The sequence below is a fragment of the Bacillus rossius genome, chromosome 5 (genome assembly GCF_032445375.1).
Source record: "Bacillus rossius redtenbacheri isolate Brsri chromosome 5, Brsri_v3, whole genome shotgun sequence".
In the NCBI taxonomy this organism is placed as follows: domain Eukaryota; kingdom Metazoa; phylum Arthropoda; class Insecta; order Phasmatodea; family Bacillidae; genus Bacillus; species Bacillus rossius.
The window spans coordinates 16,453,149-16,476,447 of NC_086333.1; the positions used below are offsets into that span (position 1 = coordinate 16,453,149).

General features: G+C 38.1%; 1 protein-coding gene across 4 annotated transcripts in view; it reads right to left on the bottom strand.

Annotated features, from left to right (window-relative positions):
• Positions 1 to 2,158: 2,158 nt before the first annotated feature.
• Positions 2,159 to 23,299, bottom strand: part of LOC134531614 (inter-alpha-trypsin inhibitor heavy chain H3-like) — a 166,130-nt gene continuing 144,989 nt past the window's right edge. For 2 of the 4 annotated variants that reach the window (XM_063367368.1, XM_063367366.1), the window contains exons 13-16: positions 22,984 to 23,145; positions 22,177 to 22,289; positions 12,689 to 12,819; positions 2,162 to 2,715 (exon numbers count right to left, since the gene is read on the bottom strand). In XM_063367368.1, the coding sequence (XP_063223438.1) occupies positions 2,661 to 2,715; positions 12,689 to 12,819; positions 22,177 to 22,289; positions 22,984 to 23,145 (461 nt within the window). In that variant the 3' untranslated portion in view covers positions 2,162 to 2,660. Of the gene's footprint in view, positions 2,716 to 12,688; positions 12,820 to 22,176; positions 22,290 to 22,983; positions 23,146 to 23,299 lie in introns of all 4 variants that reach the window. The other 2 variants (XM_063367369.1, XM_063367367.1) reach the window with 2 other exon arrangements.

Here is a 23,299-nt window from a genome sequence, read left to right on the forward strand (position 1 = left end):
AAGGAGTCCCCACTATTCTGAATAAGCCGACGGGCATTTTATATGAGGTATGGTCCTCTTTTAAATATATAGTATGTAACTGGTTGTCCTGGGTACTTGTACCACCATTCTGTCCTGTTTGTTCTACAATCACACATTAAAAAAGTTTCGGTATTTTGGTAGTCTGATCTTCGATTAATTTACACTTTAGCTTTGAGATTTTTCTCTCGCAGGTATGTGAGCATCCTACGTTCAGCTAATTGATGTTGATGTCGAGACCAAGTTTTCTATAATTTTCTTGAGCGAGCATTTAAGTATTTTTTTTTATGATGCAGGGGTGAGTAGTCCCCATTTTGATGTAGAGGTGTATATTCCTCATTGAGTATTGAGTTTCTAAGGATAATATTCTATTGTTTCTCAGTAATTAACTGGGTTTTATGCTCGTGTCTGTGCTGTTTGTTTTTTTAGCAGTATAATGATTTATTTTTGATTTCTATGTTTAATATAGACTTTTATTTTTGACATCATTAATGCTTATGTCTCTTTTTTGGGGTAAATTGAATTGTTTTTAATGGCAACTTTTAAATATTTTTTTTAAAGACGGTAGCGTCTGTTTTGAGGGGAGGAGTGTGTGCCATTTCATGTTTCGGCACTGGTAAAATAGTAAAAATATTTTTGTTTTCTGTACCTAATAATTATTTTATATTGAGTCTTATAATGTGTTTAATTACATTTTAAACCTAATTTATTTTTTTTTAAATTTAATTTTATTAATGATATTTACTTTAAATTTTTGTATTATATTCCATTAAGCACACAAATCTATTTTTTTGTTTGGCTTCAGTCAAAACCTTCCATTTGTTCGCCGGACGTTCTGTGCTAGCCTAAGAGTTTTTAGTAACGCCCGCCTGTCCGCCGTGTCCCGGCGTGCTGTCCACGTGATTGTCAGCAGTTGCTTGCAGTTTCTCCTCGCTCCTTCACGTGATTTCATATAAAAAATCTGTACTCTAGACCATTTTTTTTTCTGGAGCATTTTTTTTAGTACCGTCCACGCAACCTGGTGGCAGTTCGGTAAGCTTCCGATGCTCCATTGTTTTAGAATTACTTACCCGTTTCGTCCGTTGTTCTCGGCATTCGTCAAGATGGCTCCGGTCAATGATGGTGGTTGATTAATGTACCTTTTCGCACCATAGTTTTTTTTTGGTAGACATCTCACGTAGAAGTGGTGTTTTTATTTGGTTCTACAAGATGACGTAAAGTCAGTGTAAATTTCTTCAGCCTCCGATTTCGGTAAGTCACGAGAAAGCATGAGAGAGAGTGAGAGTATTTTTTGTTGTTGCCTTTTTTTTTTTATTTAATTTTTGTTTCTCGGCAACCTTATGTTGCAGGAGGTTAACGTTTTGGATCCTCTTCAAGTTCTTTACGTTTGGGTTATTCTTTAACCTACCTTCAAACATTTTGTATTGAATCTACGTCCTGTCGGCCCGGGAAGCATGGTTCTGCGCCGGCTGCTGTACAAGTTTTCGTCTTGAACATGTCACGGATATTTTTCATCTTCAGCTAAGTCCGTTCTTTTTTTTAATGAAATTTTATTATTGCTTGTCGTCCAAACGTTTCGTCACCTAACGCTTACAAAAGAAAAAGACTTTCGTCGCCTAATGTTGAGCAAAAGATTTTAATTACCTAATGTTTCCAAAAAAGGACTTTAATTACTTAAATGAAGTATTTTTGTAATATGTTTTGTTTTGTTCCTGAAGAAGTTTTTAATCTACATGTAAAGTTATAGACTCAATTAGTAAAATCCTAATTATGGATATAACATGATATTTAAATTTATTATAAAAACTAAATAACTAATATAAATTAATTTTTAACATTATTAGCCTGTAATTTGGGTGCACCCTAGGTTTACTATTGATAACAAATATTCCATTTTAATGATAATTTTATGACTTTTGTTTACCTCTTCAGATGAGTCATTGTTTTTTGTTTAGTTTAAATGTATTTTCTAACTAAATATATCACCACTAATAGATGAAGATACGTATGTTGTTGTCATTTACTAAACTAAGTTCCTCTGGACTTACGTAATTATAATTGATGAGGTGTATTCTGTTGTGAGGCTGGTTTACCCTGACACGTTTCCAGTCAAGCATTTTACTTACATAAACAAATAATTTTATAATATCAATATTTATTTCATTATAATTTGGTAGCAGTAACAAGTCAAATCAAAATCAAATAAAATAATAATAAACAAACAACCAGTTGTCACAATACTTTAATGTCTTGAAATATAAAATATTAATAAATTGTGAAATTAAGACCCTTGAAGTAAAGCCACGGTGAGAATCTGCATCCCAGTCTGTCCATCATGATACAAACTCCAGGAAACTGATTGTATCGGAGACGTTTAGGTAAGTGAAAGAAAAACAACATTATATTTATCTTTTATTATAAAATCTACCGTCATAGTTGAAGCAGTTTTCTGTAAACCAAGCTAGTGGAATATGCTTCACATAAACTAAGTATAAATGCTGGAATGTTTGAGTTATATGTGTAAAATAACCTAAGCGACTGATATGTCACCTCTTTTTTTTCATTTTAAGCACCACAACTACAGGTGTATGAAAAAGAGTATCATACAATGAATGCACTTCATTCTTCTTATTGTAGCTATGTTATACAGCAACCAAAACTGGCTTGACATAGTTGGGGCAGCAAACTCCTGCATACCTGTAACAAAGATAACATACATTTTTAATCATATTCATAAACAATGTTTAGAAACAGGTCCAAAAAGAGATACATTTCATCAACATATTTTTATTTAAACCATTGTCACAATATCAAACATTTATCATACTACACCTATCTAGGTATATGACTGGATGCCTATCAGTAACCGAAAGTTAAAATAATAATTATATTTTTTACTTATTATTATTTATAATTAAAATGCATATATCCATAATGCCAAATAGGCTATATTAGACTTACCATATGACTGGAAAGACACAAATAAAATATTACAAAAGAAAATAATTAAAATTTTACTACTTCTCTTACTGTCAGCACTATATTGGCATCTGAACAAGTGCACTTCTGGTCTTGGCAATTACATATTTTACAAGATGATGCACCTCTACTACAGCATATAATTATATCGGACAGAAAAACTGACAGTGCGCATTATTCTGCTAAGTCACTGCTGCGCCTTGAACGATAACATAAATTAATTTAATTTAGAAAATTTAGTTTTGATAAAAAAAAACAGAACTCAGATAAATGGAAGAATAATAAACTAATAGCTGCCATTTTGGATTCAACAATACTAGGGGACTTTAAATTTACATTTTTTTAACACTAGGAAATAACATCACAGAAAGATTAGATTAAGATCTGAAAATGAATGAGTCATCAAAAATGCAATTGCTGTTGCCAGGAGACAAAGAAGGTATTAGCAATGCAAAAGCTGTTGCAAAGAGATGAAGACAGCATAATTTACAATGGCAATATCTATTACCATAGGGATTATCTAAAAAAATGTGATCGAAAAGGGCAAAAAATATTTAAAAAATTAAGTAAATAATGGGAGAATGTTGGTTTTGATTAAAAAGGATATGGAAATTAGTATATTCAATCACTATGACTCCCTCCCCCTTACCAACTAACTTTATTATTGTTTTCCCTTCCCCTCCCCTTTTCATCACAGGACACATTCCGTTAACATTCCCTCCCCCTTACTACTCTTATAACTGAGGACACAGCCCACCCATTTATCATTAAAATAAATTTAAACTCGGCCTGCCGGACCCGCACGGCCACTGACGACACGCTTGCACTCCTTCGAGGATTACATCGGCCCGGCCTCGCCAACCACCACACCCCCTTTTTATACCTTCCCCGCGTACTCCTCCCTTGGCGCTAATATCCACCTCCTGGAGGCCTGGGAATTCCATGTGGAGTGGGGTGAATAAGCATCGTTCTTCTGGATGCTTCGAGCTCCGGGTCGGCCCGGGATGACGCGACACATCACAGCCACTCCAGTCAGTTCCAGAATGCCAAGGGTATAATAGCCTCCGCCGGCCTCCGCAAGAGTTTCGAGAGTTCCGGGGTGCGAATGGAGAGAGGTGCAACTGCGGCGAGGAGGACGAGAGACCCCCCCTCCCCCCTTGAGAGTGTGACTGAGACTGTGTGTGCGGACAAGTGCGTGGTAAGGGGCGAACCACTGTTGAGCCTAGCTGCATTGAGGAGTGTGAACTGTGAACTGGACAGATATTCAGTGATTAATGAACATACATTTTTAAGCTCGAGCTATTTGTGAAGACACATAAAGTACGGTGATTTAATTAGTAATTTAAGTAATAGTAGTAAATAAAAAAATGATAGAAATTAACTGGGCTATCCTTACAAACCCGTTTTCCCTACTCATAACATTTTGTTTCCAGAAGTGTGATGGCCACAATAAAATTATTTACGAACAATCGAATGTGAATTTAAAATAAGAACATGTTTAACTTTAGGATTTAGATTTTCTGTATTGAAATTAGTATAAGGAACTGTAGTTAGTTTTGAGTGTAATTTTAGTAAAGTTAGAGAATATTTTGAGTAGAAGTGAAATTATAGTGTTGTAATAGTGATAGATTAATTATATATTTGGACAAGAAAGAAGGCTGTCGACGAACTTAAGAGTGTAATGGCTTTCTTAGCCTGATTAAAAATCACACGAACGAGATGAAGAATGAAATGAAGAGTAGCTAAGAAGAGATGAAGAATACAATTGATAATAGCCAAGAGGAAATGAAGAATGAAGAGTAACCAGAATGAAATGAAGGGCACCCAGGAATACTTGAAGAGTGAAATAAGAAACATCCAAGAAGAGGTGAAGAATGACATGAAGAGCGAAATTAAGAAAATAAGAAGGGCCAAAAAGAAATGAAACAAGATCAAGAAGATATGCGGAACGAGCTGGTGGCGGCGCAAGAAAACATGCGTAGTGAGCTGGTGGCTACACAAAGGGAAATAAAGAAGAAGATGGAAGAATCCAGTATTCAACTCGAAGGCAAGATGCAGTGTTTAAAACAGAATCTAGCCGAACATGAAGAACTGGTGGCACAACAGCTAGTTCAGCTATAGCAGGTCACCGAACAGCGAGTGTAACTGAAGAATGCTGACGAATGACCAAGGAAGCAAAAGCTGCTACTAAATAGAGGACTTCTTCTGAGGAAGTTAAGGTGGAAGACGCTGCAAACGGCCACCCAAAATTCAAGGTACCCACCTTTGATGGCCAATCGTCGTGGGGCTTCTACAAGTGACAGTTCGAGGCAGCTGCTGAATTGAATGGCTGGGGAGAAGAAGAATAAGCTACAGCATGTGTCCTGGCCCTGCAAGGATCTCCGCTAGAGGTGCTGCAGATCATACCAGTTCCCGACCAGACAGACTATGTAGTACTAGTAGATGCTCTTGAGTTGAAGTATGGTGACCGACACATGGGCGAGATTTATAGAATTGCCCTTAAGACATGTCAACAGCGATTTTCTGAAACATTCCAGGAATTCGAAGCTGACATTGAGCGACTCGTGCACATCGCCTACCCAGCAGCACCAATGGAGTTCCACCAGTAGCTAGCCACCAGTGTGTTTATAGATGTACTCTGAGACGTGGAGGTTCAGCACACACTTCGTATGGCATGCCTCAAAAATATCCGCGATGCTCTTGTTCATTCCCTGGAAATCGAGGTGCCTACATTGCCTCAAGAAACAGGAGCATCAGGGCGAGACAGGCTGTGATAGAATCTTACCACGAAGTGGATGGCATGTCATCAGGCTATATTTACCTGTACATACGAAATCTGGACTGAGTCCCAGCAAGTGCGCCCTTTAATGTAGAATCTGGCTAGCTATCAGTTCGATTCTCACAGTCCAGATCTCATTACAAGGACTAGGAATACTCGCAGACACAGGAGGTCTTCTTCCTTACGTGAAAGACACCCCCACTGGAGCGTTCCTATATGAGAAGGAGCGAGCCTTCGGTAGCCCTACTTCCAGCATGCACCAGCTAATTTTACTAGCCCTTACACTCTACATAGGCCGGGTGTGCCCAACCGAAATCTCATCCTGAACATACAGAGCCTACATCAGATGGGGGTAATTAAGTCCACATCAGAAGAAGATATGCTTCTTCCAATCACAATCGGGAGAGTGGTTAGGGTACCACTTATGACGAGAGGCTGAGGCTACCCATTCCAGCATAACTACCACCAGGAATTCTCTTTCTCACTCACCTAACCAGACAGTTGACAGTGTCGTACACCCTAAGTTTTAGTACTGCTAGTGCCTACCCTGATCCACCACATCTTTCTGGGACTCCTCAATCACCCAAAAAAACCTGTGGTCCAGTGGAGGCCTATCCAACCACTACTAGCTATCCAGGCTAGTACCGATGCTGTATCGTCGCTTACCACGCAGCTTTTCACAGGGATAGGAAACCCTACTCCAAGCTTGCTCCAAACGATAGGAGCACCACCAACAAGCGCGAGACCTACCCAATCTGAACCTGGGCCGCTATAGAAATCCTTAGTGGGGATCCAATCACAAAGAAGAATAACCCACATTACTACCAACTTTTAGTGACTCTAGTGGGTTGTGGTCGCTACCAACCGCTAGAACAACCGCCAGCCCCTCGATAAGCTCGGATAATTCTCCCGACCCCTTGTCACAGCTCAAAGGGCTTATAGCCGATATGGCCCGGGTGCGTCCGAGGAACCAATGGCATTCTTCACTGTGAGACAGGCTTTGGGGACCCAATGGTCACCAGGGATCAGCAGTCAAACCTCCCAGAAAGGTTTCAGTCACATCTGTTGTTGCCCACAGATTCAGCCCATTCACCATTTCTGGTACCCATCCAGACAAATGGGGTTGCCTGAGGTAGGGATACATCCAGCAGAGACTTATTTAACACCAGTGCCTCGAGGAGGCCGAATATTTCCATTGGTGTTGAGAGGCTATATATTCGCATCATTGCAACAATTCTCTATACCTGTTGGATTATGTCTAGAATACTAGAGCTGGTAACAGCCCCAAAAGCTCAGGCAAAATATACTTCTCCATAGGGCGAGAACCACTCACGATGAATGGGCTCCGAGATCCCCATGCAGTCAGGCCTACTCCCAGCAAAGTGGATGACAACACGATTACTAATGAAGAGTTTATCTTCGGGCCATTAAGAAAGATGTTGAATGGTTCACATTTTCGAAGAACAAGAGTATACCGGCGATCCTGCATCTTCAAAGAACTATGACATGTTCAGCGCGACTGTCCAAATCGTGGGGGAAAACCAAAGGAAGGACATAAATGCGACAATGGAATTAAGGACGAGGAAATTTCGCAGTTTAAAGGAGCAGGAAGTCGCCTATGGTGTTCTGCATATCAAGGACATGGGCATGTTCAATAGAGATGCCCGGAACCGGTACGTGCCCATCAGGGTCGCTTAATGGAAAAGGAGGCGCCACGGCAGCAAGTGCAGAAGAGCAGGGTCCACAGTTTTCGCAAAGTGGACCCCCGAAGCATCGCGTTTAAGGATGACAGCGATGTTACATCTGCCAAGAAGTGGAACATATCCAGTTCAATTGCCAGATTCGTAGGATGGCTTCACAGCATGGACAACAACAGCACGGGACGAACAGGTTTAAGGAGGGGGCAGGACACGAAGCGCACCAGGGACATGGGTGCCTGGCAGGCCCGCACAGCACTGGCGTCATGCGTGAATTCCTTCGAGGATTACAGTGGTACAGCCTCAACAAACCCCCACCCACCTTTGTCAACGGGCTCACCTTCCTCTGCACTGTTATCTATCCCCTGGTGGCCTGGAAATCATGCGCGGAGTGGCATGAATAAGCATCGTTAATGTGGATGCTTCGCGCTTCGGATAGGCTCGGGATGACGCGACACGTTAGAACCACTCTAGTCAGTTCCAGAATGACTGCTAAGGGTATAAAAGCCTCCCGCCACCCTCCATGGGAGATCCGCGAGTTCCGAAAGTGCGAGTGGAGTGAAGTGTGACTTCGGCGAGGAGGTCGAGAGATCCCCTTTGCGAGAGGCGTGACGTGGAGCATCGGGGCCTCGCGAGTGTGATTGAGTGGCGCGAGTCTGTGACTCCAGTGAGGAATGTGAATTGTGGAGTGAGATATTTAGGGATTAATGATTAGAAGTTTTTAAGTGCGATTGATTTGTAACCAGATATCAAGTGTGGATATATAATTAGTAATGTAAATATTAGTAGTAAAAAAACTGTACCTACAAACGTTTATTGGACTATCATTACAAACCCGTTTTTCCTACTCGAACAATTTATTGTGATATCATTGATTGTTGTATCTCACAGGTTTACTGAGTCCCTTTCTACCTTTTCCCCTACCAACCCTCTTCTCTCCCCACCTCTCAAAAATAACATTTTTAAGTTCCCTCGTACCCCTTTTGAACATAGTTACTGTTGGTAATGTATTGTCAGTCATCTTGAATGTTGTCATCTTGGATGACATCACAGGTAGTTAAGAAGTTAGGAGGTAAGTGTCGCTGGTGTGTGTTGTCAGCCATTTTGGATAACATCAGAGGCAAATCTTAATGTCACTAAAATGTAGGGCCAAAGGTGTTGGTTATTATTTTTATTTAATAAATATCTGAGTGTGGTAGCTGTGGCTCCATCCATGATAACAGGAGAGATAGCGAGGTTAGGAAGCGAGCATCTTGTTCAATGTTTCAACATTCTATGTGGTGAACTCTGGCCAACATTATAGATGCTAGTACTCCTGGGTGACATCTAGTTGACACATTCACGTTGACATTTATTCTATTAAGAGATGGTGCTCTTGGTAGAAACTTTCAACATTATATGTTCTAAATCCCGTCCTTCTACAACTAATGAAAAAATTTACATAATTTATTTCTCCCTTTTTAGTTTCTCATCCCCTTCCACTCTTACCCAAACTTCAATCAACTTCCTCTTTCCACTTTTCTTTCACTACCATCGTCTTTCCCTAGTCGTATATAAATGTTCCTTCGGCGGCAGGGTTCTTGGTTCAACGAGGATAGAGTTCTAGCACAAGGCAGAAATTGTTTCCTTTTTTTATTTTTTATTTTTTTGCGACTTTGTAGTCATCAACAGCTGTGTTTTACAAGATTATGTTTTTCTGCATGTCCTCCTGGTAATTCCTGACGAGACTGTTGTTGGGCTCTCCGTGTTCTCCATGTTATTGCCAAGAAAACAATCGCTACAAGCACTTTTTTTTCGATATGAGACATGCAATTGAATTTAGATTGACCTTTAATCTGTGAAATCCTGTAACCAAATTCAAATTAATATTTTAATCAGATGGTATTCAAACAAAAAATAAAAGATTAATTACTCAGATGATATCTTAGACTTAATACATATGAGAAACACTATAATGCAAAAAAATTTCCTTTTTTCCTTTGATGCTTAACGAAGCTCTCCATCTCTTGCAATAGTAGGTGATCATTACAGATCCCACATAAACAGTTTCAGCATGTGCCAACAACTGTTCAAAATAATTGTAACTACTTGCAACAAGTTTTTTTGCAAGAGATAAATTAATTGTCTCTGCTGAATAAAGCTATTGTACCCAGTTGGAGCTATGTAGCCGCGTAGCCTTTTAAACTTGTAGTCTTGTAGTTTCGTAGTACTTTAGCCGCGTAGCCTTGCAACCTTGTAGTCTTGTAGTTTCATATTAATGTAGCTTCGTAGTACTGTAGTGTCGTAGTCTCGTAGCCTTGTAGCCATGTAGCCTTGTAGCTTCGTGGCCTTTTACGCATGTTGCCCCGTAGATAGTTGGAGACTTGTAGCGTTGTAGCCTCATAGCCTTGTAACCTCATAGCCGTGACAATGTTACTTCGTAGCGATGTAATTTCGTTGCCTTTTATCCTTGTAGCCTTGTAGACTCGTTGCTTCGTAGCAAGTAGCAACGTGGTCTCGTAGCCAGTTGGAGCCTTGTAGACTCGGAGTTACATCACCTTGTAGCCTTGTAGCCTTGTAGCCTCGTAGCCTCGTAGCCTCGTAGCCATGTAGCCTCGTAGACTTGTAACCAAATGTCGTTGAAGCAGTTGGAGCCAAAGACTGTTGAAGCCAAATACAGTTGGAACAGTTGGAGGCTACTGTATATTGGCGATCATATACTACTGATTGGATCGCATTCTTCTAAGTTAAATAATCACGTAAATGTTCACCATTTTCGTTAAATGCACATAGTCAAGTCAGTAGTATCATATCCTTTGATGAGATCGTACCCCTCTAATGAAATCGTAACATTGTGATGAGAGTGTATTTTACCAAGTTAAATTTTCGTCTAAATGTCCGAACCTTTCGTTAAATGTGCTTATTTTTTGACGAATGTACCTCGACAAGTCTGTACTCAGGACTGGCTTTGTGGTTCAGCGATGCCTGGTCTATTAGCCTGACGTTGAACATGACCTAATTAAAATGTTCGTCGAGTATCGACGAAAAATATCTTCTGGTTCGGAGACATTTGGCCTACGCATATGACGTCGTTCATGACTTGTTAGAAATATATTACAAGTATCAAAATATTATACCTCTTGGCTACTCACTGTATGTGCTTGACTACCAAATGAACATGCCTGTCCAACCTATCTGACGTGTCTGTCCAGAGACTAGAGGTGTCTAGCCAACCACTACTGGATGTGCCTGGCCACCGACTGGTGGTGCCTGGCCAACAACTGATCATATTAGACCGACCACAAACTGCAAGGTCCTGGCCACCAACTGGATGTGTCTAGCCAACAAACTGAATATGCCTGTCCGCTAAATACATGATTGACCACTGAATAGACATATCTGGCCACCGACTGGATACGTCTTGCCATCTACTAGACATGACTGACTGCCGAATATATGCCTGGCCATCAACTGGATGCGCCTTGCCATCTACTGGACGGGCGTTCCTGGTCATTGAACAGTCGTGCCTGACAACCGACTGGGCATACCTTGTCACCAACTGTTCGTGTTAGCCTGACTGACTGGATGAATATGCCTGGTCAACTAACTGATGTGCATGGCCGCCAACTAGACACAAATGGCTTACATCAATACGTGTCTGGCCACAGACTGGATGTGTCTGACCACTGACTGGAGGTGCGTGGCTACCGACTGGATGTGCCTGGCCACGGATTACATACTGGCTACGAAAAAGACATGCCTGGCTACCATCTGGATTCACATGACCACATACTGGAAGTTCGTCCCTGGCTACTGGATGGACGTGCCTCTCCACCAACTGGGCGTACCTGGGCACCAACTTGACATGTTAGCCTGACTAACCGACTGGACGCATGTGTGTGTCAACCTGACATTCCTATACAACCAGCTGGATGTGGCTGGCCACCGACTGTTTGTGCCTGGCCGCCAATTATGTGACTGTCTACTGATTTAATAAGCTTGTTAATCGACTGAACTGCTCTGAAAAAACATTTCAAGGCATGAAAATGACTCACTTAGACTTCTAAGAATAATGTAGAAATCGAGAAATGCTAGCAATTTTTGTTTGTATAAGTGGAATTTATGTAACAAATTTATTATTTTTTATTTTGTTGATTTTCTTCCTTGAACCTGTGATTACATTGTTAGATTGAAATAAATATTTTTCACATGAATTTAACTTGTTTTTGCTTCGTTTCGGGATCGAACATAGGACGTTTATTGATTTAATTTATCAGTAAATTAATTTCTGATTTTTATGAGGATTTTTAGATTTTTTTTTTCCGAATTTCGAGGTTAGTAATTAAGAATTTTCACGATGGTGGCCGAGATGGTATCTTCAACTTAATTGCGGCTGATGTATGAGGAATTTAACGAGCTTTTATAATTTTTCACCAAGATTAAATGTGTTTTTTTTTTTTACTTAAAATAAATATATTTGCATTTACCAAGAATCTAACCGACAGGAATCGATTGAATCAATTGGAGGCTGGTAGGTGCGGAATTAATGCCTCTTTTAGGATTTTTCACTATATTTATCAAATCAGTATTTTTGCCTAAAATTAACATTATTAAATAATTTTTTGCATCGTAGAAGTATCTGACCTAGGACGGAATTCAATTTAATCAATTAGTAAAATAATGGGTGATTTCTTATTGGATTTTGGAATTTTTTTTCCGAATTTCTAGCAAAATATTTACAGATTTTTAAAATAACGGATTCCAAAATGGTGGACGTAGGGTCATCTAAAAAGGCTGCTGACCTCTTGATCATAGGCAACAATCCGTGGTCATGCCCGAACATATTTAACTCCTAACAATTGGAAAGCCGATATAAGAAGCCACCACAAAGTCGTTGTTCCATAAGAATAACTTTGCGTCAGAAGCCTCCAATTTACACTACACATAGAAACACACAACTACGAACCACGCAACTTAGAAACATCGTAACTTATAACTGCCATAATTTAAAACACGTAACTTAGAAACACACAATTTCGAACCATATTAACTTAGAACCGTCATTATTTGTAAACATACAATTTATAATAGGCATAACTTAGAAACACACAATTTTGAACCATAAAACTTAGAACCATCATTATTTGGAAACATGCAACATAAAATAGGTATATCTAGGAAAATTCAAAGTTTTGTGTTTTTAAGTTATGACAGCGCACCCCGAGCAGTTACTTACGTGTCTATGATGCAGAGGAACGGGTAGAACTGGTCTACACTGTTCTCAAACACATCCAGCGCGCAATGAGGCAGATACCGGCAGTGCCCTTCTCCCAGGGGTGAGCTGCAAGGGCTGAATACTTCATCCGTCTGCAACACAAGTGGGACGTGGTTCATCGACCAATACAGTGACATGACACGTGGCTTCTTCGAACACCTTATGGATCACATGAAACTCTTCCAAGGGCTAGTTCTTGTATTCAAGAGCAGAAAACACTGTATTAATAAAATAAAAATGTAAATGACTACGCAGATTTATTCTTTGTATGCAAAAAGTGTGAAATTTTTTATGTCTAAGCACATACTTTTTATTAGGCGTATAGAAATAACAGCAACACTGAGTTTTCAATGAAGTATTAGATATGGAACGATTCACATTAACCTTTGCATTCTATGTGTCGAAAATTACTGGAGAGGCAATACTAACGTGCGATTACATCTGAAATGAACATAAACTATTAAATATTCATTTCTATTACAGCAAATGTTGGCAAAGACCTGCACCTAATTCTAGACACAGTTTTCCAGTTTGTGCCATTTCCCGTAAATTTTTCCCGTGAATGTTTCTGATTTCCTTGTTGGTGTTTCCGTATCTTTAAACACACTCGATCATTCCGCAGTCCTGGGGTTATATACGAGGATTGCCACGTCTTCCTTGAGGGCCATGTCGCTTTATGTTGCTTCAATGAAAACGCGTCTATAAGCTTGGAGGTCCACATTTTCGGCAAATAAAATGGTTTCTTACCTTAAGCCTTTCGTGTAAAATTTAGGAATTTACAACAGCTAAATATCGGCTGTATTGGGAGTAGGTGTAACGGACAGGTACAACCAAACCTTGTCCATAACCCATCTCATGTATACAATGACTGGCCTTTCAGTAACCGAAGCCTGAATATATTGAAAACAATGCACACGCTTATACGAAATTGGTTGCTTCACGATTACCTTGATGCTCTAATGAATTTGCTTTATGAGTAATCAATTATCAGTTATCAGTAATATCCTTGACTTATCAGCACATAAATGTAAGATAAATTTTGAGGAAAGACTACCTATTGTAGCCATTACCATGGTGTGACCTTCAGAAAATCTTTACATTTTATGGTCCACAAACCAAAAACCCCATCAACTCAAAAGTTTATAAATTTATTACATTTTTTTGGACACGCTAACCACCGTTACTGTTTAAAAATCACTTCCAAACTAAATATTACGCTTGGGTTTGTTAATTGGCAAAATCCGACCAAAGGGATAGAAATAGGGATTTTTTTGTAAAATATAAAGCTTCCGTATACAGTAAATATATATCGATAGAGTAATAACTTAAACATTTTCACAAATCAATTTTTGGTTAAACCTACGCTTGGTACAAGAGAGGGGGGGGGGGAACTAGGGTTGGAGGACAAATGTCTCATAACTCCCTTATTAGCCACATCGATCATATTTATTAAAATTTGCTTGTAAACCTTATAAATACTATCTAAATATTTTGTCTGTTACAATTTTTTAACGATTGCAAGCATTGAAATACCACGAATTGAAGTAAAAATAAATAAATATTAATCATAATTTTCGTACCATGTATAGGATGAAATCTGTTTTTGTTTATTGAAAGACTTATAAACATTTATTACAAATTTAGTTTGAAATAAATTTGATATGACCAGTCATTACTGAAAGAGGAATAAAAACCTGGTTTATACATATTGTTACGAACGCAGACAGGAGCGAAACGCGTACCAGGTTCGTAGCTTGCTGGCGCGTCTGAATATCACTGGCATCACGTGCCGTGTCACGTGTGGTCCACTGACGTAAGGCATGCCACGCGTGCCTGGCCTGATTACCAGGGTCGCCGCTCCCCGCACATGTACGTTCCTCGGGGCTGTTAGCTATCGCTGAGCGGCCTTGAAAATTCCGCGGGCCGCCGCGCGGAGTGGCGCGTATAAACACCGCCTTTTCGATGTTTCAGGCGTCGGGTCGGCCCGGGATGACGCGACTTGTCACAGCCTAAAGCCGCTCTCGTCTGTTCGAGAAAAGCGCCCCAGGTACTTAAGCAGCGACGCCAGCCTCTGCGGCAGTCGCGCGACGAGTTCCGCGACAGTTCTGAGCGAGTTCCGAGCGAGTTCCGAGAGTGAAGGGAAGTGTGACATCGGGAAGAGGGTGACAGACTCCCTCGAGAGTGGTGTGATGTGGACCGACGAGATAGAGAGAGTGCGAGACTGTGTGTGTGGACAGGCGTAAGGTAAGGGGCGAACCACTGTTGAGCCTAGCTCAAGTGAGGAGTGTGAACTGGGATATGTGACAGACATTGTTTGACTTGCGAGTAAACATTTTGTGATCGGACATTTTTAAGTAGAATTATTTATTAGTAGGGCTTAATGTAAATATTAGTAATTAATAAACCTGTAATAAAACATAATTAGGCTATCGCTTACGATCCCATTTATTACAACATATATTATGTAAAACATATATATTATGTAAAATGTCCACTATCGAATCCGTTCTTGTTTATTTTTAACATTGTAAAATTATATATAATTTTTGGCAAAATAAATATTAATACAATATTCCACTACCACAAGGAGTGCAAATAATTATGCTTAAAGGACGGAAAAATCATAATGATTTCATAGGTGTACTATCGAATCCATATTATTTAATATAAATAACCAAGTATTATTAAAATAAATTGTAAAAAAAATTAATGACACGAAATATTACTGGAAGGCTTGGAAAAACAGGGGTTAAAAATAAAATCTCCCTACTAAATAAACTCTCAAATTCATTCAAACATTTTGTAAACCGTATAAACATTATCCTATACCTTGGTTCAAAACAAATTTATCATAACACCGCTTATTAATACAAGATATGAATATAATTATAGAAGGTAAAAATATATTCATAGCTAACGTAGTAACATAGTACGAAGTTCGTTCTAAGTAATCCAAACATTATTGTAGGGAGAGCGGGATTGTTCTGGAACATTTTTGGATCAATAAAAAAGTTTATAGTCAGCCTAGGCACCTTCACCTGTCCTCCGCTAATAACCTAGGCATCCCACACAAATGGATCCTAACAGCGTCCCTTTTATCTCTTCCGGAGTCATCCACTGTCACCCAATACCTTGTTTTGGATTCTTGTCAGAAATCAACTTAGTTCCGAAGTTTGGAGATACCTGTCGCCAGTGTCGCCGATTAATTTTTTTTATACAAAACCCTTGCATGCATCCCTATATCCGAGGGATGCCAGAATTTTGAGGTTTGAAGGCAGAGACCTTAGTCACTAGGCTTCGAGATCAACTGTGAAATAAAGAAATAAATTAGGAATATACGATTTCAAAGTATGTATCAGGAAAGCTATAGTACTTGGTATAGAGCACCACATTATATTTAAAAAAAAGTAGTTTCCTGGAAAGTGCAATCATTAATTATAGGTGCTGATGCCAGAAGGAGACAAAATTAAATTAAAAAAAAAAAAAAGATAGATAGTTCCACTGTCGGTCATCTTTAGTGTCAGTGTAATCTTCTAGAGAGCTCTACCCCCATCATCTGGGAATCATTTCCCCACAATCTAGGATGAAGAAGTGTAGTCATTATGAATAAGCCCTATTATTTTGTTTGCACTTGCAATTAAATAATCCACGTGGTGATAAAAGTAAAATTTAGAATCTAAGAGAATACCTAGATCACGCATAGAGAGAACTGTATCATGTTATAGTAATATTTGTATGCTTATAAGGATACTGCTAGCTCTGCCCAAAGTTACATAATATTTCATTATCAGTGTAACTTGTAATAATTTTTAATAAGGACAGTGTTTGGTGAACATAATATAATTTAAAAAAATAAAGTAGTTTTTAGTAGTAGCTGAATTACTCTAACCATCTGTTTATATTTTTTCTAGAAGAAAATACATCCAAACAAAGCTCTCTGTTTAAATAAATATATACGGGAAAGATTATTTATTAAATATGTATAATTGTAAATAAAAATTAAGTTTGGCTTATTGTTAGATAATAATTAAATTTATGTATAAAAACTATTAACAGGTAAGAAAGGAATAATTTAAATATTGTAGTGGTAAATAAATTTAAATTGTGTATTGTGGGTCAAATAATTAATGTTTTGTACATTATATATTCATATATGACACAAATTTAAGTGAATGTTTTATTACAAAATGATAAAAATAATTCAATTATATGTCAACATTGAGACATGTTTACATGTTTATACTCATTTTTGTATCATAGTTATATGTTTAATTTGTCATTAAATTAGAATAATTATATTTTTCTTTCATGTTTTTAAGTACTGAGTTGTGCAGAGTGTGACGACCCAGGCTTATTCCATTGTATATCATATGCTATTCATATTTGGGATTGTATTCATCTTTGCTAAATATTTGTTTGAGATTTATTATTCCATTTACTACTGATTTCACTTCACTGCACACGTTAGCTATGGCACAGAATTAACAATTGTTTACTCTGTGGCTATGGTCTTTGAGTATTAACTCTCGCCAAGTAGGAAGCAAGGTTGCTTAGTCATTCTTCCTAGCCTAGATGCTCGCTGGCCAGCGATTTTGAAAGAACAATAATTACTTAAGTGTTGGGCTTCGGATTGATACGACGTCCTGTGTGCGTGGGGCGGTCCCTCGTCTAGGGAGCCCGCGCAGAGAGCGAGAAGATACGTGGCTACCGCTAATTTATGTAGATTTGCAAGTGTCAAGTCGAGGAAGTCCGGGTTTTTACCATACGGACCATAGGGAGTCTTATTTCGCAGTTACACTACCGCGTCGGGCGAATATCTACCAGTGCGCTGCGAGACTTCCAATCAGTTATACAGCTACCATTCCTGTCCACACTGGTAGGAAGCAACCAATTTAAGGAATTTTTAACCAATCCTGTGCGGCGCCAATCTGAGTCACCGTCATCAATAGTTCTGCTGGGTCGTAGTTCTAGACTTTCTTTCACAGCGAGAGTTGGCGCATGTCATGAACCGGCTGGGGACAAGACCAGATGTCCTAGAAGAACGGAGTTTTCAATTAGTCGAGTATATTTTATCTAATTATCGTGTGAAGAATCATGACACTGATCCATATTTTCTAGTCTGAACATAACATTATCTTCATTCAGTTTCAATGGGTCGTCGTACACTAAAAAAAAACTTGCATAAATAGTTTTCAGAGCTAGCAGATATTTTGTTTTAAACGATATTGTTTCATGTAAGTACCTTAAGTTTAAATGTTAACGATGTGTAATGATGTCCGATACTCACAATTTCATATGAGCCATATCGAAATATATAATAATTGTTGAAAAAATAATTATTTTGTTTTTGTCTTTATTTCAATAATTCTGTCGATGTGTAATGTCAGACTCATATTTATAATAAGAATATTGATGAGAATAAGTGTTAATTATGGAATATATTTGTTAACACCCTCAAGGTCGGGCAAACACATTTTTCTAACACGTTAAGAGGATAAGAATGCAAAGCATATATATACTTATCTATCTGTAGGTGTACAAACACGAGAAAACAACACATATATAATAATATATGATCTTTTAAAACAATTTAATTATTGATTATTCTAATAGTTAAATGATTCCCTTCATCGCAACAAGCATAAGTATTGAAACTATTCTCACTTGAGTTGTAGTGTCAGTTTTAGATATTCAATTTTTGTTTCGTATACATATCATTGAAAATATTGGGTAGGGTGGTTTTTGTATATTGGTTTAAATACGGTAAGGGGTTAAGCTGCCATTACCGTATTATTATTTTATCGAAAATTTATACAATACTAATCCGCTGCATGTTCTCACGAACAAGAAACTGTATAAATATTATTATATCCTGGTGTACAGTCATAGATTTAGGAAGGTAAGATGACCAAATAATTTTTTTTAAATATTAAATTGATTTGCATTTTGGAAACTGATGATATAATTTAATAATATTTTTATTAAAGCCTGCAAAGTACTGGTTTGCACATTACAAAGCTGCATTGTCGATTGTCAGGTTTTACACTAGTTATGTTTGGAAATATTTTTAAATTCAAAAAATAATGCGCTAGCTGTCTGGTTTCCCAAGCTGGTCAAGCGTTCGCTAGTGATAAATACTCGTTGGTAAAAGCACATTATAGGCGTTCCTAATAATAATAATTAGGAAATGTATAAAATTTTATAAATACGTACTAAAGATAACACTACAACAGAAGGAGAGAGGACAGTTTCAATACTTAGTTTGTTTCAATTAGGTTTATACACATATTTATTATCTCTTCCTTATAGGCATATCAATTAAAAAGTATTAAAAAATATGAGACATTTTTATCATAGTTTACATGTTATTATTAAATGTTTCGCTTTCAATTGATGTTTTTTCTAATAAGCATATATTACTTAGCATAAATTAAAAATATTATTGATCCGAAAAAGTTGATGTTATCGATTAATATATATTTTATAATCTTTTCATTTACATATAAACCAATAGTTATTTATTATTACTTTAACTATGATTTAACACTACACAATTTGTTTTGTCAATACAAATTTTATTGCATATAACTTTTATTTTTATCTTATTTAATGTATTAGATAATGTACATAATATACAGCTAACACTATCATAATAACAAATTTATGACTACAAGTTATTCCGAATATGAAAATGTATGCCTACAAGCTAGATTAAGCACTATCTTTATAAGTATACAGTTAATTTTATAACATTAAATTTTAATTTGAAATAGCACAGAAATTAAACTAAGAAATAACTTGGAAACATTCTTCTCCATATCATTAGCACATTTAATGAATAATATGGAATGTTTGTATTGTCTGCCTTATGCCTACTCCTCTCCTAACAATATGGCATATTTTCCTAGTTCCAAGATGGCGGACGATGTAGAGCATGACAAATTCTAGTTCACTTAAAGCATGATATGGAACATATCCTTAGAAGCACCATGCCTAAACTCTTCCATCCAAGATGGCAGGATAATTAATCCAAGATGGTGGGGGTTGATTGATACTAGCACTCTCTGGAAGATTACCCAAAAGACTAAATATGGCCAACAATGGCATTATACAACTGTTTTTATTTTATTCAAATGTGTCATCCTCTGATATCAACGGATATAATTAAAGTAAGCACTTCTGAGAAACCACTTTTTTTTAAAAAATATAATGGGGTGTTCCATACAAATTTGCTTTCTTGAGACACATTTGAAAGCACAAACTTCTTATTTATTTCTTTATCTCCCAACTGATCTCGTCGTGCAGTCCGCATCGAGCTCACGTGGTGAGCGGACGTGTGCTACGAGTCGGGTCTCGCGCTTTGTCTTGAGCTGGACACGTAGCATACGCTCATAAACGTCCAGTATTTCAACGTATCATCATGGACACACACGCAAGCGTTAGCCGCGTACTAATACTCTACGTATGAAATCAGTAATGATGCTTTTATAATGGTTTATAAATTTATTCATGAGCGTAGGTTCAGAAATAGTCACCTGACTAATTGTGGTTGTTTATAATTTGACCTAATTACAGTCGGACATTTTTATTCGCCTAACACTATACGTTTAAAAACTCAGCTATACAAAACATGAATAAAGGAACTGAATATTTTGCAACACAATTACATATCAATGTAGAAGTACGAACTGCCAAAACAAGTTGCTTAACAAGCTGTATGTTCTCTCTCGTAACGGGAAGCATATTGAATGCCAAGTCTACTTGTGGTCGTATTAATACCATATAATATTAAATATTTACAAGGCTAAATGTATTGATCCCCGACTTAGCTAAAAAAAGAAGCTATCTTTACACTATTTACTAAATATCACTTACCCATAGGCAATAACTCCTAATAGACGATCGCAGCGATGCAGGAAGTAGTTATCTCGATGACGTCTATTGTCAGACTGAGATCTGATGCGATTTTTTTCTAACCTAACTTAAAAATAAGTGTATTTGGGGGGATCCAGGTTAGGGAGGGACCTAGGTGCCTCTCAGGCTGAAGCCTATACGCCTAGTTATGCTGAATCTAGCCATGCAGGGAAGGGTCGAATGCATCGTGTGTTAGGACGGGATTGGCCAGCCATGGTAGCGATTGATGCCATAACTAACTCCCCTTACTCTTAATTATAGACTATAAATATTTGGTAAGTTCGGCCCAGGTAAAACCTGCATAGACACAGGGGAAAACCCTGGGCACTGTAATGCGGAGAGCAAATTTGTATGCATTAAGTGTAGGAAAATACAGGACTAAGAGAATGGTCTGGATGAAGAGTTGGACAGCGTAGAAAGAGTCTACCATGCGGTGGTTTGGGCACTTGGACTCGTGGTCCGCTTTACATTGTGATCCAGGTCTGGTTTGATGGCCAGGGACGCTAGGCCCTGGCGGCGAGTGTACACCGGCCTCTCTCAGGCTACAGCTGAGGTGCGGTCTCACTCGCCTATATACCGCGAGAACAGTACAGACCTGAATCATATAAAGTCCTAAATAGAGGCTTCTAATGTTATGACATTTGAGTTAGGTAAATGAAATAAATAAAAAATACATAAGTCGGAATTAATACTCTGACTGCATAATCTGGACTTTTTAAACATTTACGAAGTCCAAAAGATTTAAAAAATTTGTGAAAAAATAATACTAATAGTATCCGCGTTTAAAACCCTTGTCTTTAGTCTTGTTTCGGTAGCTGACCGGTTAAAGCACTGAGTTGATAATTTGTGGATCTTGGGTTCAGATCCACTCACCTTCGAAGTAATTTTAACTAATAAAAAAATTTTAAGAAATTATCGAAAGGACTAACATAACTCAATTTTTTAAATATAAGTAGCAAATGCCAAAAGAATATTAAAAATTGGCGTCCGGCGACGTGTGCCTCGCAGGGGACACTAGTCAATTAGCAAATCATCGGGTAGGATTGCGAATGATAAAAAAAAACAAAAACAACCGAAAGTGATCGAAGATGGTCGACGAGGTCCCGACCATAAGCAACGAGCATCGGAAACGCCCGAACATGGCCAAGTACTTACCACTGGAAAGCCGCCACAAGAAGCCACCACATAGCCGTAGTCCCATAAGACTATCAGCCAGACTCGGTTTTTATTACTACTATGGTGATAACATAATTCAAAGTGGTAAACATGCCAATAATCTTATATTTTTGTTTGTAACCCATAGCCAACCTATATTAATTTCTTGGTATGATTCATAATCTAAATAAAAGTTAATCTAAGTTAAATGGAGGCAAGGCGGGTAAAATAATGTATAATTAATTAATAATAAAAATCGCCTAAAACTAGGTGCGTTATTTGTAAAAAAATTTGCAGTCATGCTATTTACCCTTTTTTGTAACATAAAAAAAATTGTAATTTAAAGCTCGAGCTCTTGCAGGATAAAGGGATTCAGTCACCTTATTGAGTCCCAACTCCAAGGCCTTAGCTTCGCCAAGAGAATCCGGCTTTAAAAGGACATGAGTGGAGTTGCTGATGCCAGCCAGCCATGCCAGGTCCTGTGCCGGTATCACTGTAAAGGCACAGAAAAAAATTAACAACCATACAAAAAAACTGTACATATATCGATAGTTATGAATAAGTCAATGTGTTTATTTCTTTGCAAGTTGTTACAATTGTTTTAAAATGTTGGTAATTTATAGTTATTTTTGGAAATTATTAAAGTTCCAAGATCTTCGTGTGTAAAACATCATATGTACAATATTGATATTAAAGGATATAGTTCTGATTGAATAATATCACCATTTTCTTTGTAAAAGAAATGGGATTGCCCTCAATCCTTGGCTTCATTTATCAATCATAAGTTCATTGGTATAAATAAAAACTTATTCTTAAATACCACACCATCAATGGCCTTGTGAAGTGTAAAGGCGTTTATCAACCTTGAAGACACATAGCTTCAAAGAATAAATACCCATAAAACTCTTAAATATATATTTTTAAATTCTGTAAAAAAAACTGTCAGGACTGCAGTATTATACAATACAGAGCAAGTACACCACCCTAGACAGACACATTACAGGAATAAGAGGGTATTTAATTATTGTAAAATTTAAACCAATTATAAAATATGAAATGAGCAAGACAGATAGATACTTTCGGGAACTGGAGGGTATTTACTCCTCTAACAGGCATGCACATGCATATAGCCTGTTGCCGTTCAGAGCGACGATGGAAGGGTGCACGGAGCTGCGAGAGGAACTCACCCCGGGCTAGTGGTGGCGTGGTGCTGTCAGGAGCTCGTGGTGGCATGGTGCTGTCAGGAGCTCGTGTGCTGAGGGGGAAGGCCGGCGCGAAGGGGGCAGACGGTGCCGGCACCCCCGGGAAGCTGGCCAAGGAGACCGGCCTCGCAAAGCCTCCAACTGCACCTAACACAGCCCCGAAACTGTAGTGGTCAGGCTGGCAGCACTGACCTTCACCCATGCTTAGCATTGCGGAGTTCGTGAACACATCACTCATAAATTGTGTCTCACACGGACTGTGCAAAAATACAAAAGCAACAAAACAAATTAAACAAAGAGC